Consider the following 16,416-nt stretch of genomic DNA (forward strand, 5'->3'; position numbering starts at 1 on the left):
ATGCGCAATCACAGACTTCATTATAATAGGGCTGTTCTAGGCTGGGCCATTACCTTAATGAAAACCAAGGCAAAGATTCATAAGTCAATATTCACAGTCAATAATGTATATTGTTATACAATAATTATTCTGCTGGCTCTTTAGGAGATTTCTTACCATGGCTGTATTTAGACATTTTTTGTGGGGGTAAAATAAAACGTAGGAGTGTTTGTGCACCTTTAAAGGTTTTACTACGGCAATATGAATTAAGTAAGCACGTGAATCACTACATTATCAGTGATTATAAAGTAGGGATGTTCGATACCACTTTTTTTCAGACCGATACCGATACTCAACTCTTGTGTAGTCACTGATACCGATACCAGATACAGATACCACTAGTACATGAAATTCCACCCCATAAAATGACAGTTAATTTTAAAGAAAGACCTATACATCCCAATATAGTGTTTTTACTTAAAATTACATGAAATTAATGGCAATTTTCTATTCCTCTAATTTTTAGTTCCTGATTGTAAAGGGCGACCGACACTGGTATCAGCCACCGTCATGAGTATTGATACCTTAAAGGTCTCATATTATTAAACTTTTCAACATACTAAAGTAGTTCTCAAATGTGTAAAAGACATGTCTGAGTGGCAACACATGTGACGTTGTATGTGGGGAGTGCAGAGCGTCGTGTGACGCGTGCTCTTTGAGAGCTACACCCAGAAGTGTTTACACATGTATGGGAATTTTTAGCCGGCTAATAAGCATTAAATTAAACTGTTAAGCAGTCAACAAAGCTTATCTTGGCAGTGTATCAACGCCTTTGCGATTAAGTTTGCTTCGCGCTAGCTAGATCAGAGATGACTCGGATGGATTTAAAAACCTTACCAAAAGACAAAAATGACTTCTGTCGTTGGCCAGGGTACAGTGAGGGATCTAGTGGTTAAAGTAAGTTCTTTTAAACTTTATATAGGAAAACCTTTCCGTAGGTCAACGTGGCTGTGTTGACCACAGTCTTGGTACACTCAGATATGTTTTCAAAAAAGAGAATATGAGATTCGGTAAAGTGCTGTGAACAACATATAGTGTAGACAGTGCTATGTACTGTAAATGTACTCCATTTACCATTCACCATTATGATCAAATTGGAGTTTTTATTTTTTTGCAAGATGACAAGTTTTTCAGGATTCGGTTGTTAAATGGTAAACGTACATGCTAACGTGGCTATAATTGACAGTATAAGTACACAGCAAATAGTTTTAGATCAAATATGCAGTATACAGTATTATTTTAACACTGACACTTTTGCAATACACTCATAAGTGTTTAAACACCAGAGTTAAGTGTAGTTTGGCATAATTAAACACTATAGTGTAGAGTACTTTCAACACGACTCAGTGTTTACCAGTGTAGATTTTTAACACTATACAGTGTTGGAGTAATATGGAATAGTTTAGTAGTAGTGTGAAAAAGGTAACACTTTGAAAAGTGTCAGATTTATACTCATTGGTGTGGACACATAAACACTATTCTAGTGTTATATTTAACACTCAGTGTTAATCTAACACTGGCGATTTTGCTGTGTAGTTAGTTATATAACGCACGTAATGTAATGTAACTTATCCATCCATCCTCTACACTGCTTATTCTATTGAGGGTCGTCGGCGCCTATCTCAGTTGACTTCGGACAAAGGCAGACTACGCCTTGACCTGGTCGCAAGTCATTCTCCGGGCACAAATATAGAGACAGACAACCATTAAGTCTCACATTCACACTAACACTGAATGGGAACTGAATCCATGTTGTCTGCGCCAAAGTCAGGCGAACATACCAGTACACCATCAGTGGCACTCGTGATTTAATATGGTCATTTTTGGAAGTACACTTTTTTTCCCCAGAGTTCCATATGCTAGAAAAAAAAGTCTGTTCTTTCACACACACCACAAACATGGTGGATATGCTGCACTGCTGCATTGCAGCTTTCGGCCCCCCCAAAAATTCAAGGTGCAATATGGCGCAATGATTTCAAAGTGGTTAGAATTAGGGAGGCTGGACTGTAGTGCATTTCAATAACAATAATGATAAGGGGTAAAAGAAAGAAAGAAAAATGTTTCTTAAATATGTCAGCAAAATATGTGATTTCTCCATTAATAAGAGTAGAGTATTTTTTGTACAAGATCCAATTAAATTAATGAGAATATTTTCCCTTCTTTGAGAAATGAGTCCAGAGTTGCCTCAGGATGCAAATAGTTTAAAGCAAAGACCGAACAAAAAAAAATAAAAAAGAGAGAGAGATCCAGAGCGGTTCAGAGCAGCTGCCTTCCACAAATTCATTTTGAGTTAGTAAAGCCTCTTAATTACGCATCATGTAAACAAAATTTGCATCCTAAATTCATCAGCATCCCCCAGATCCAATTGACAGAAAATTGGTTGCGGCAGCACAGAGTGCTTCTTAAGCTTCTGTTTCAGTTCAATTTTCAATCTGCATCTTTGGCCCCATTTTCAGGTTTGCATACTCACTCTCAGAGTATGTTATTTCTTTATATACTCTATACAGTATACTTAATCTCTTTTTTGGCCGAGAATTTGAAATCAGGCATTTTATCTTTCGTTTTCCCCCAATGTGTCTCTCCCTTCTAACCACAGAACATCTTGAGGATCTCTGTCAGCGTGCTCACTGCTTCAGGGTAGTGCCTCCTCCTTCTCCTCCTCGCTGGAAATCCAATTTACCTTTCCTCCTCCTCCTGCCATCATGTCTAACACCCTCCAATGTCCGCTTATATTCCTTCCTTCTTCTTGCATTCAAGCCTCAATCTTAAGTCCTGCAGGGCGGACACTTTTTGTGATTCACTTGGGTTGTGTGTGTGCGCGTTCGTGCATGTGTGTGTGTGTGTATACAGTACTCACACCAGGAGCTGTGCGCTGTAGCTGCCTGAGTGTAATGCGGTTATACATCGTGCTGACGTCCTTTCTTTGGTCATCATATTCTGACATGGTGATCTGAAGAGAGATTTTCCTGAATACTGCACACATACACGCATATGCTTGCACATAAACAGGGGCACACACACATACACACACACAATCAGCTCACATTGGCTAGACAAGTCTCCAGCTGTATAATCTCCTTGGACTTTTGTGTAGCGTTGTGAGCACCCAGCATGCTTAGTAAGCGCTCCATCAGGGCCTTGTATGCCGCCAAGATCTGAAAGACACAATGACTTCAACACTAATCGAGGGGAGGAGCATCATCAATAACAGCTGGTGACGGCCTGACATGTGGCGAGGTGCAAAGGATAACAAAAGCACAGTGGGGGACAGAAGAAAACAGGTGGATTAATGCTGATGAGTGAGGCAAGTAAATAGAACAGATGGGGAAGAAGGCGGGAAAGACAAGCAGGTGAACTCATTGACAGTAAAAGGTGCAGGAAGGCATCATATGGGAAAGGGGGTTGAAAATAGGATGTGGTCCAATTGGAAGTGAGAGCAGAAGGGGAAGAGAAAAAGCAGCGAGAAAACGGCAGTGAAAAGTAAATGACGGATGGTTCCAATAAACAAAAGCAGGGATTTTTACCTTGACACTGTCCTCATCCTGACCCAAGTAAAGGCTTCTCTCAGGCAGCGTGAGTCCCTCCTGATCAATCTATCCAAACATCACACACGTAATTCAATGTCAGAGTCAGAAAAATGCCAATATTTACAAGCTAATAAACTGTCTTCCAATCGATTAACTTATCATCCCATTTAGTGCGTGTGTGTATAGAAATAGTGATTACAAATATTTAAGGAGAAGAAAAAAATGTCAATGCTATTTGGCCCTGTGTAAAAACATACAGTACTTACCCCCCTTGTTCAATCATGAATATAACCGTGGTTAATCAAATTGTTTGTAAAGCTGACTGATCAAATCCGAGCCTGATTATCTCCAGATCTGTCCTCATCAAGAAATGATGTGCGGAGTTAGGACTCAAACACAAACAAGACACGGGAGTTGGCAAACAGAGTCTTTATATAAAAACATAAAAAGGAAAAACAGAGAGCAGGGCTGGATTCAGATGGCCTCGAAGAAAACATTTGACGGAGAAACCTCGACTGACAAATTTGCATTGAAAAAACCTCAACCTCCATCCATCCATTTTCTTAACCGCTTTTTCCTCACAAGGGTCGCTGGGGTGCTGGAGCCTATCCCATCTGGCTTCGGGAGGAACCTCGACACACTGACAAAAGAGTCATTCAGTAACTCTCCCTCGAGCAATGCACAATTCTGTATGACAGCATAAATGCTTATATGACTAAATAAGAGTGACCAGACAAACTAAGAGTGGCTAGTACGTTATCATCATAAGGAACATAGTAAATAAACAAGACTAGAGGAACTAAGAGAGACTAATACATTATCATCATACAAATATCATCACATAACAACTGACATCAACATAATAACATATGCCCCATAACAGAAACTGTCTGACAAAATGAAATTGGCCAAAAGTTCTCCAAAAGCCGCAACAAAATTTCACAATGCAAAGAAATTCCTAGCTGTCATCCAGGAAACGGTTAGTGGCTGGCTCACAGAAACTACCCCAAAATCTCAGTGAAAACTCATCCAGGAAGTCATAAGCAACCCAGGACAACATCTAAAAAACAGCTGGCCTCCCGTTACTTAACAATAAGGAAGAGACGGGATTAAAATGACATCCATGGCAGTGTTCAATGTGAGAACCACTGCTGACTAAAAAGGAAGGCTTGCCTTACTTTTGCAAAAAACAAAATAATAATAATAATAATAATAATAATAATAATAATAATAATAATAAAAACATTGGAATGATCCCCAAGACTTTTAGACGCAAGTTGAACTTTTTGGAAGGTGTTTGTCTTGTTACATCTCACATACGATAAAGGACATCATACGAGGAGTCCAAAAAGGATGATGGTATTGTGATGGTCTAGGGCTGCTTTGCCCCTTCAGAACCTGGACAACCTGTTTGTTATTGATTGAACCATGAATTCTTCTTCAGAGAGTCAACTTCTGAATGTCTTAAAAAAGGACAAGATGAAGGTTTTGGAGTGACCGAGTCAAAGTCTGGACTTGAATCAAATCAAATTGCTGTGGCATGACCTTATAAAGTCCGTTCATATTCAAAATCCATCCTGTGTTGAAGAGTTTCATTAATTTGACAAGGCAAAGTGGGCCAATATATCTACATTGAGAGATAAGCGACCCACTGCAAATTTCAGAAAACACTTGATTTTAGTTGTTAGTGCTCAAGGTGGCTCAACCATTTCCTAGGTTTAGGGGCCAAGTACTTTTTCCACACAGGGCCAGGTAGTTTTGAATAGACATTTTGACCTATGATAAATATAATAATCACCATTATAAACTGTGTTTTATGTTTACTAGGCTTATCTTTGTCTGATATTTACATGTATTTGATACTGCCAGTCAACTTCAGAGCCTAATGCATGTGCATTATGTTAAAGTTGAACAAATCGGACATACAGTCATTTAATGCAGTGACCGTATTGCATAACATTTTGCTAGATGGTTGATAGGATGTTAAGGAGACATGTTTTAACTTTTTAATGGCTTCAATACACATTGTTGGGTCTCTGGATTGGCTGTCTATTCATCAAGTCCGAAACGGAATCACCCAGTAAATCATCTGCCTAAATGGAAAAAATGTGTGACCGGTTATTCTTTACTTCCAACTCACTGACTACGTTTACATGCAGGCAATAAACCTTTTAAAACCGGAATATTGGCAATATTCGAGTTTTGTTAGGTCATGTAAACATGCGCAATAACCGGAATATGGTTTTATTTGGGTTTTTAAAAGGTACTCCTTTCATAACCAGAATAATTTTTCTGCATTCTTCTTCACCGTGCGCATGCTTGCTATTTTCTTCTTTGTCTTCTTTTTTTCTTCATCACTTATTTGACTTGCAAGGAATCTTGGTCTATTGTAGTCACAACTTGTATACGCAGCTCCGTACTACTCGCTAAAGGAGCCTCCCTTGAATGCATTAATTTCTCCGCTGCGGTGTCACATTATTTTGTGTCTCTACGGCAAAACGCCACAATTTGTGCCTATATACACATACAGTAAATACAAGTATAAGTCCGTGCTTCTGGCATGTAACCCACTGGAAATACTCAAGCCGTTGTCAACAAACATGATGCTCCCAGCAAAGAAGCACAATTCTGGGGAAACCGACTACTTTATTTAGCGTGGTGAGTGACATCAATATAATGTCTTTTATTGAACGTATAGTATGTTAAAAGCGGATTTTTTTTTTTTACGTGATTACGTTGTACGGGGTATTCCAATCGAGCACAAATGAGACTCTGTCCGCCACGCATGTAAACCTTGATTGTTTCAGAAACCGTAATTCTGACCTTTACCCGAATATTGACTGCATGTAAACGTAGTCATTGTATTAAGACTAAGAACATTTCTTTGTGATCAAGTTCAACTCCATTGTTTAAACATTCTCTAATTAGTCGTCACTTCTGTAACAACAATCTGTGTTGTCAGAGGATTAATCTTCTAGCATAATGACACTCGCACACGGATACACGCGCACCTTAGAAATGGACACTGTTTCTCACCCTGATTGCATTCCGAGAAGAGTTTTTGTCATCCACATTGACGGTGAGAGAGAAGAACACGGCAGTGCTGTACACGCCCTGCGTTCTATAAAGGAGCTCGTTGAAATCTGGTCTTTGTGGGGCGCCCTCTTTCTCCCAGCCAGCAGCACCAGGAGGAGCCCCGACTTGATCCCACCCTCCGCAGCTGTCAATCACCTCCATCATGGGGTCCGAACCCAGCTTGTCAATTTCCTGGATGTTGACACAAGATCTATAAAACTCCTTGACCTTGCGCTCGGCCGAGTCGGGCTCACGCCTCTGAATTGGCTCCAGAAGGATGCGCTGCAGTTTTTCTTCATTCTGCTCTCCTATGGCTGTAATGATTCCATAGCTGAGCTTGTCTTCTGGGATGGCGTGACGCCTCAACCAGCCTCCACATGCGAAGGAGTAAAAGTCCTGGCAGGGCTGGATGGTGGGGTCAATATTGGCCTGCACAAAACGCGCTGACCGCAACAGTACGCGTCTCCGCTGGCAGTCTTGCCTGCACTGCGGATCTTGCTGGGCCTCCAACGAAATGTATTTGAGTGCTAGCATGCTTCCCAAAATCACACACATTCCCGCTGCGAAGACCAAAGCCGAAAGGAGGCAAATCTCCCTCCGGCTCCATCGGGGGAGGCCGCCACTGCTGCTCGTGCTGCTCGCATCTCTGTTGCGGCCATTTGACCAGGTGCCTCCCCGCCCATGCGCCATGTGACGGTCTAGACTGCCACCCAAGTGAAGGCTCATACCATTACTGAGGATGTCACTGCTGTAGCGGCCGCCATATTTCACTTCCTGGAACTCATCATAGTGTGCGGTTAGTGAGTACGTCTTCTCCATGACAATGGGACGTTATGAATTAGATGTCAATAGCAGACGGCTGTGGGGGGTAAGGGATTAAAGGGGATTTATTTTGTGTTCAGATTAAGACCATGACTCCGACGGAGATAAATAGAAGGAGGCCACACAGGGCAAAACACGGAGGATACGGCCTTCTTAGGCTACGTTGCCTTTGTTCCTTTCAAATCACAAGACGGCAGAATGAGGACTTCTATTCTGCATGAGGAATCTCACGGGTCTTGCTCTCTATCTCGCTCATCCTTGTTCTCCTGGCTCCTTTTCCATTTGTTCTCCGCCTTCCCAACCAGTTCCAGGTCACCTGCTGATGAAATTGAGATTGATTTAGGAGGGGGCATCAGAGAAATATTGAACATTGGGAATTCAAACTTTTGGCACAGTTTTCTCACATATTCTGCCCAATTCTACTGCATGGCAGCTAAACCTGTCTAAAGAAGTTTGGAATAGAGATAGGCCGATGTTTTTTTTCAGGGCCGATACCAATTCAGATTATTGGTAGTCAAGGAGGCCGATAACCGATATTTGAGGCCGATATTAATTTTCCTAAAAAAAAAAGGGGGGGGGCGCGGTATTGACGTCAACATTTTTTTAAATACAGATGCTATTCTTGACTTTGTTGTAATGTCTTAAAGCATGAATGCTTATCATAGACAACATACCTAATTAAAAATTTAAAAAAATAAAAATTCAGGGAGCTCCCAAGGTTATCAGTACGTCTTAAAAAGTTAAATACAAACAAAGAAGTAAATACCACAGGTCTGTTTTTTCCAAAATTAAAAAAAACTCAACTGAAATCTTAAACGTTCACATTTCTTTGTTTTAATGTCGGAACAAAAACAAAAGGTTCAAAAGGTTCCCAGGGTCAGCAGCATGTCTTATAAAGTTAACTACAATTTTAAATAAATAGTTTCCTGAGATTAAAATGGTTTAGCCGTCAGATTTTGAAAAAAGCCCGATACTGGTATTCATCAAAATTCCCAATAGATTATCAGTCTCTCCCTACTTTGGAGGTCTCACAACTTTAAAGAGAAAAGAGCTAAAACGTTAGCTATCAAGCTGGAGGTTGGGTTTGGCACCATAATTGTTTGCTTAAAAATAAAATGCACTCAGGGAGAGTAAAGAAAAGCATAAAACTTTGTCACCTGAGAAATGAATGGCTCAATGACTATCATCCATGTGTGCTAAAAGAAGGGAAGGTTTCATCCAGATCCATGTTGTCTCCAAGGGAACAGTAATAGTACCCTATCAGCACAACAAATTCAATCTTGATCAGATTCAATATTAAATCAGCTTTCCATATCTACAGTATAGTTCAGTCATGAAAACATCATAAAGCATTCTCTTTCAAAAACAAAAAAACAACAATAATGCTCAACAATGCAGCAACGCAGACTCACATGGGAAAGGTAACTACAAATAGTCCAGGGCTGTCTGCTCCTACTAATCCACTGGCCATACTGCCCGTAGGCGATATCACACACCACAATACGAGCGCCTGACAGATAAGTCTTGCTGTAGCGCTGTGAGTGTGTACATCTGTATAACTGTGTTGGGCGGGTTATTGGTCAGCCAGAGGCAACCTGTTCAGGGCTATGAAGACCATCAGTTATACCTGATCTGTGAATACCTTGCTTGTAATACCGTACTTGCAAGCACACACATATACAAATAAGAGATCATCTCATTTTATTATTTTCGTGGCCTACGCAGGTCTAGTGCAAAGCACATTCTAAATGTGCAAATGGGTGGAGTTTTCTTTTTTTTGGTAACGGGGTGTTTTTGCCATTGTGCGCTGTGGAGGTATGGAATGTGCACATAGTGCGTTTAAACAGGTACACTGCATGTGACGAGAGCAATAGGAGACTGGCTGGCACCCTCCGATCGTGCAGACTTTTGTGACCCCACCAGAGGCACGGCCAGGTTGTGCTATTCCAATATTTTTAAGATGATAATGATAATAATTCCTTCAATAAATGGATTTCCACAATGATTCAGAAGGATTGTCTCACGCCGTTGTAACATTCATCAATAAAATACTATGACATCCACCATACATGTTGCCGTAATTGCTTTATACCACCTGCGCCACTAGATAGACCTGGTTTTACAGAGTTTAAGATTTTGTCTACTTTTGTCAGCAAATTTTAGATGAGGGAGGCATAGTGCGTTAAACTAATTTGAAAAATTGTTAAACTAGACTTGCCTTGGCACGTAAATTACAATGCGCCCGTTTTTCCAGTGGAGCAGCAGCTGTGTGCTCCGGAATGCCCAGAGAGGCGCAACACGTCCCCAAACAAAAAAACTGAGATGCGCCTGTTTTTACGCCGGGCGCATGTGCGCCTGTATATAAGAATAGAGTCTAAGAAGTCGCTAAGATGAATATTAAATCTGTGGAGAATGTACTACTAGTGTATGATCTTTTAGCAAAATAAAATAGAAGAAGTGAATAAATTAGAAAAAAAAAATTCCCAACAAACACAATCACCTTTGTATACAAAACAGCAGTGTTTTAATTGTGTGTAATTCAAATTACTAGCAAAATCATCATCATCATCATAATCATCATCACAGTTTAAGTAATTAGGCTCTATCACAGGCTTATGACAAAGGAACTCCTATTAATAAAAAAGTGACATTAGGCTTCACATGCCCGCCCTGACATCGGAGGTAGTGAGGAACTCGCTCCACAATGTGATGTCATTGACGTGTGAGGTACCGTCTTCAGAGCCAGACAGACAGACCCAACTTGAGATGCATTTTTATTTTTTTGTCCTATTTTTCAGTTTACCCAGTAAAGAACCTTAATGTCATTAGTGCCTTTGAGTTTCTGTTGTTTGGCTATCAGTGATTTGCACTCTCCTCATAGTGTTAGTCGTGATACAAAGTGTGGTGCAGTTCAAGGCAAGTTGGGCATCTAAAAGGGCGGAAAATTGGGGTAAGAACTGAGGAAATTCAATGCTCAAATGTCTAAGAGATGTCAGTGTCCATCCAATTTTTCATCTATCAAACCTCCACTTCTGTACACGTGCTCGATAAGAAATTTGCCATATCTGTGAGGCTATATATCATGACCGCAGTTTCATGTACTTAATGGATGAGCACATATTCCCTCTACCTCTACTTATTATAATGCACAGCTTATTGGATTACATGATTCAGATATATGCCTCCTCTCTTTGCAACTACTCTCCTCTGCTTTTCAAATGCATGTACACTCCCTTGTGCCACAGCTCCCTAAACACTACAATAAATTATGGCAACACACACACACACCTACCTAAGCCAAGTACACACACAAATAGCACACGCGCACACCAACACACACAGAAAACCAGTGTATGGATAATGGATTGGATCTTGTGGGTTTCATCCCAGAATGCTATGTGTGATGAATGGCTATTTACTGGACATGACAGCCTCTGATATCTGAGGGTAACTTAGGCTGGAGTGTATGCGCACACACACGCACACACTGCAATTTGGACACTAGACACATACGTGGAAAGCACACATCTGATGAGACATGGCACTTTGGCAGCGTTTTCAAGACAGCAGACACCTTAAGCAAGCTGTACAGCGCAACAGCTGTATATGGAACACCTTTGAAAGTATTCTCTTAACATAAGTGGGGGTAATCATCACTTGTAGAGGGAACACTTTTTCCAATGATGCTCATCACAAACAGTTCTTGATAAGTCTTAAAAAATACATATTGTGGTAGTTGGGTCTCTGGAGTCCACTGATCACTGCTGTTAAGAAAATATCTGCAGAAAACTTGGATTCATGCACAATTGCTCAACTGCATGATTATTTGCACCTGTGTTACTATTACTACAACTATAATTACTGGATAATTCCAAACACTTGCCAGATGGTCCAAATTAGATGCCTTCCCCACCCCCCTTTCTCCATATTAGACTGGAGAACATGTTAAGAAATGAGAACTCAAGCAATGACAACCTTGTGTGTGACTGAATGTGACAGACTTGTACATTAAGTATGTAAGTTATAAGTTGGCCCTTCAAATACTTAAGCTTTACTCTTGAAAATGCCGCCGGTCAGACAAAGCAACACAGGGTTTTATCAGGGGATTGCTACTGTATGATAAGTCAGGCCAGCCAGCAGTCCCTTAAACTGCAACACACAATCACACTTAGCCAATTCAATCATAATAGCCCTAACTTCAGTCTGATAACCCATTGCCCTGTAGCATCATTTCTTAATGAAACACTTTATAATTGCAACTTTCCTGACTTTGCAAATTTTATTGAGTGTTTCTGGTTATTTTATTGTGTGACACAAGCGCGTTTATTACACAAAGTACAACACATCCAGGTTGAGTGCGTGTTCATGCCAAGACCAATAAAGTGTACTGAACTTCAACAGAGGACTAAAAAAAAAAAACACATCAGGCGCTCTGTTTTGATTGTTTTTAAAAGTATGTTGTATTTTTTTGCATGTGGGAATGCTAGCATATCCTGACTTTGGTACATGCAAAAGGCTCGCTGTGCTTGTTTGCCAATTTCACTGACCTGTTTGGGCCAAGAGGGTCATTGTGGCGTAGTGAGGGTGTGTGTTAACCTGGCAATAGCTAGAATGATATTGTGATTCACTCAAGGGAGTTCTCCACAATATCAACCTGGAACTGCTCCACGGTGATTTGCTCGGGAAAGGCGGGATATTCTCTACAATACTTCGAGCTGATTGGACGATGCGGCCTCGTGTACACGATTTTTTTTTTTACTAATCACGGCCACAGATGAAAATGTCATCTTTGTTCTCGTCAATGGGGGGAGGGGGGGCATGCATGAACATCTACCAGCTAAAAATGCACAAAGCGCCTCTCGCTGTTCAACAAGGAAACGGTGAGTGAATCTGCGAGAACATAATTAATTGCAGCGTCCATTCATCCATGTTAGGTTTGATTGTTTCTCCCAGCGTCCGCGCTTCCTGGTTTTGTCACAGCTGCATATCACGCCCCAAACACAATGTCGCTCTGTGATTGGTCGGAACCAGATCGGTGGAAATCAACGGGCTCAGTACAAGATGTATTCTCGTGAACTCACAAATACCGCGAGAATACATCTTGCAGAGTTAGGTAGGTTAGGTATGTGTGGCAGGAAGTCTGTCTAACTTAACGTCTGCTGGTACCATGACTAAATGTGGTGCAGTAGGTAGACCAATGGTCTAACCGTTAGACTCTAACGCAATTTTGGGCAGACAGGTTGTGAGCTCTGTGAATATGTTTGTGGATGTCATTGTATTTCATTTATAAGTATGACAATTGCAGACATCAAGCCCTGATGTAGAAGTAAATTAATTGAATGCATAAAAAATAGGGCTGGGCGATATTCATATCACGGTATCAATTGTATTCCTTTACGGTAACGGTGCATATCACAATATAAAATAAAGGTTAAAAAATATTTTAAAGAAATCATAATTTTATGAATTATTAATTTCTGGATCGTTTTGATTATAGTTAATTAGAGAAGCTATATCTATAAAATAAACAAAGAGAAAACAAATATTAATTAGGTCAGAATTAAAAGTTACCACTCACTGGTGCAAAATAGTGAAGAAAAAAAACCTGCTATGATAAAGGAAAGTAGTGTAGAACAGGCTATCAGTTTACTTTTCTATAATTCATTCAAATATCAGTGTCCATGGATTAATTAGCCTTTACCTATTCTGGTTTCAATCGTAGTAAGGAAAGCAAGTCCAGCAAATAAATTAATCAGCTCTCAAACGTCAAAATTAAAACTCAGTATTGAAATAACATTGCTGATACAGTAGATTGGATATGCTATTGGATATGCTAGCGTTTTATGCCACTTTTTTTTTTCTTGTACAAATATTGCTGCTGAAAAAAATTAAAATTTCTCCAATGTGTGACTAATAATAAAGGTTTATATAGTTTACATATTGATTATATTACTGTAGTATAGGTTTTTCCCCCCTTTCTCTTGGAACTGCCCATACAGCAATGGCACGTGTTTTCCCCCCTCATTTATGGCAATTCTGTCACACTGAGCAGTGCGCATGGGAGGGGATACAAAGATGTCAACGTCAAAATGCATTACTGCGGTTGGACGGTAGGGGGAACATCTCTAACTTTGGGCAAATTCATACCTTATATTAAATATACTGTCAATACCACATGCCCCTAATTATTATTTTTTTGTGTTATCATTATTATAATACAATCATTATTATAGTTTTTAAATTATCTCATTAGCTGGCACGCAGCGACAGTGGGCACATGAACGAATTGGGGTGGAGATAAATATATGAGCTCCTCAGACAAATTTAAGTCACCAGCGGTTACCACCAGCTCACTCTGACTTTAATTAGTGTACCCGCTATCATTGTCTGTTGCCAAAATGCTCCAGTCATGCACGGATCGCTGCCTCCTTTTCTGCACAGAGACGTCTCCATGCAACACTGTCATTGTGCCTAATTTAAAGGGAATGGAGCCGCTTTGATTGGCTGCAAATCATGTTGGTTCTGTTCACACCCACAACTGCGCAACCACTCTTTTTTTTTTTATATGCTGGCTTGCTTGCATGTGACATTCCCAACATACGATCTAACCCACATTTTCACTGCGCCAGACTTGCACCAGCGATGAAAATAGAGCCCCAGGTGTCAATGTGCCCAAGCACAGAACAAATTTCATTGTGTGAGAATACTTTTAAGAACTCTCTTACTAAAAGGAACAACAGGAACAATTGCAAAAATAAGTGGACATACCAAAGACTGTGCAACCAAGTAAACTTCAAAATTTTCCCCAACTGTGACATCAGAGGCTTTGGGCGCTTGCGTTACTTTTCTTCATTAGCAAACATTTTGATTTTGGCCTTAAACCAACTGTGGTAATGTGATGTCCTCTGCAGTGAGATGGGTACAGAAATGGCTCATTTACATGAAACTGGCATCTGATCCCAAAACTGTCTGCTTTCAAGAGATCTGCGAAAGGTTTTGTATAAATCATAAGTGTACCGCCATTACTGGGGTATTTTGACTCCGATGTGCAATATGTCTGTATAATATGAGGCATTGCATAATGTCTCTTTTAAGAACTGTCACGATAGCCTTCTCGCATCAATTCAAGCTTCTATTCAATATTACTGCCATCACCAATGAGTCACACAGTATGTCTGCTTGCTGTTTGGCATTGAGTAGGCTAGTGTTATATTGATTTTTAGAACATTTTCTGGAAAAGTAACTGCTGGCTGGAGCAGAGAGGAACTATAGTGCGACATTGTGTCTTTTGAAAGTGCAATCATGGACAAACTATAACTCTTCGCTTCATCATGAATACAGAGTTCAGGACTTCCAGGGGTGACCAAATATAAAATCTATAATACCCCCCACCCCCCTTTTTTAAAGTTTGTTCTCTTTCGATTCAATTATTATCCCAAGATCAAAATTGTTTCAAAACTTACTGTAGGAGCACTGGGACTCAACTCTTATCAGCAGCTGCCAGAGGCTACACTAGAGAGCAATGGTTAGTTTGATGGCTACGGGTTTGAAAATCAGCCTTGCATTTGGGATTTTTTGTACCACTGGGATAATTTAGCCACAACAACAACAATAACAAAAAGTACAGCAACAACAAAAACAACATTACAAAGGGACCATAAAAATGTTAACAGATGGCTCACACACGTACTGTACATTTACAATTCACAGTATATTAATAGCTCACACTTGTTTTTATACTATTTTTATTTGACATTCTTGCTTCATCTTAGCTATCTATCACACACGATCCTACACGCACGCAAACACACGTGGGGAGCACTGAATCTGGGAAGTTTATGATTGAAAGCTTCTATTATTCATTTAGATTATGAATATATTAATACACAATAACTGGGAGACTGGTTCAAATTTTCTCACCATATAATATAAGGCTTTGAATTGGAGAAAAATATTAACCTTAGCAGTAAATTGAATGTGAACTTTCTTATACTTTAAGAACTTTTTTGTGACGCAAGGCACGGATGCAAATGCATGAGTGTGCGTAAAACGCAACCACGGATAGTCACTTTGATTGAATAACAAAGACGTGAAGGGTTAACAATAGAACAAAAGAGGAATATAAGAAAAACAACAAACTGTGAAGTGTTCACTACTCAAAAACAATTTAATGTGTGTATACGGACCATTCAAACAGCTACCATAGGACTGTTTGTGCTTAAAGTGACGAACAGTACCTTGATTGTAATTATTTCCCCAAGTTACAGTTTCTAATTAATTGCACCCTATTGTCCAAAGTGAAATTGCATAGACCACCTGTCTGCAGTGTGGTATTCTAAAGCACTATTCTAAACGTGAGGGCTAACACGCACAAGAGTAGCGGGAGCTCACCTGTGGAGAGTAAATCAAAACAGCGGGTGAGAAGGTAAAAGTGCTTGAGAGATGATTGAGATCCGCTCCACTGGAAGTCAAGTAGGTGATCCGCTTCCCTCCGGAGATTGGCACGGACACACACACCGGGATGTGCACCGTTTACTGCCGCCGCTGCAGCCCACAGCTTCCCAACTAGTATGAGGGGGAGGGAGGCGAGAGGGAGGGACAAAGGAGAGAGAGAGAGAGAGAGAGAGAGAGAGAGAGAGAGAGAGAGAGAGAGAGAGAGAGAGAGAGAGAGAGAGAGAGAGAGAGAGAGAGAGATGTTGAAAGTTTAATAATTGGCCACTATTAAAAAAAATTTTTGACAGTTTTTGTGTCAACTCGACTAGGTCAGGTTTTATTTTGCAGATGTTCTCAAACGTTTTTTTTTGTGCTGCCTAAATTTTTTTAGTTCCCCAAGTACCATCATCATGACCACCATTAAAATACAATAGCATAGTTGGCAAACGTTTTCATGACAAGTGAGACAGTCAGGTACAAGTTAGAGTAAATTTAGCAGTTTGAACATCAACACTGAACA

The 16,416-nt window shown here is 40.2% G+C and overlaps 1 protein-coding gene across 4 annotated transcripts in view; it reads right to left on the minus strand.

Annotated features, from left to right (window-relative positions):
* ecel1 (endothelin converting enzyme-like 1) overlaps positions 1-16,015 on the minus strand; it is a 50,070-nt gene extending 34,055 nt beyond the window's left edge. The window contains exons 1-6 of one of the 4 annotated variants that reach the window (XM_086081363.1): positions 15,855-16,015; positions 8,621-8,720; positions 6,603-7,779; positions 3,564-3,632; positions 3,084-3,194; positions 2,897-2,989 (exon numbers count right to left, since the gene is read on the minus strand). In XM_086081363.1, the coding sequence (XP_085937489.1) occupies positions 2,897-2,989; positions 3,084-3,194; positions 3,564-3,632; positions 6,603-7,460 (1,131 nt within the window). In that variant the 5' untranslated portion in view covers positions 7,461-7,779; positions 8,621-8,720; positions 15,855-16,015. Of the gene's footprint in view, positions 1-2,896; positions 2,990-3,083; positions 3,195-3,563; positions 3,633-6,602; positions 7,783-8,620; positions 8,721-15,854 lie in introns of all 4 variants that reach the window. The other 3 variants (XM_086081362.1, XM_086081364.1, XM_086081361.1) reach the window with 3 other exon arrangements.
* Positions 16,016-16,416: the final 401 nt, after the last annotated feature.

Source organism: Leptonotus elevatus, chromosome 7 (assembly GCF_054856555.1).
Source record: "Leptonotus elevatus isolate MCC_2025b chromosome 7, RoL_Lele_1.0, whole genome shotgun sequence".
NCBI classification, from domain to species: Eukaryota; Metazoa; Chordata; class Actinopteri; order Syngnathiformes; family Syngnathidae; genus Leptonotus; species Leptonotus elevatus.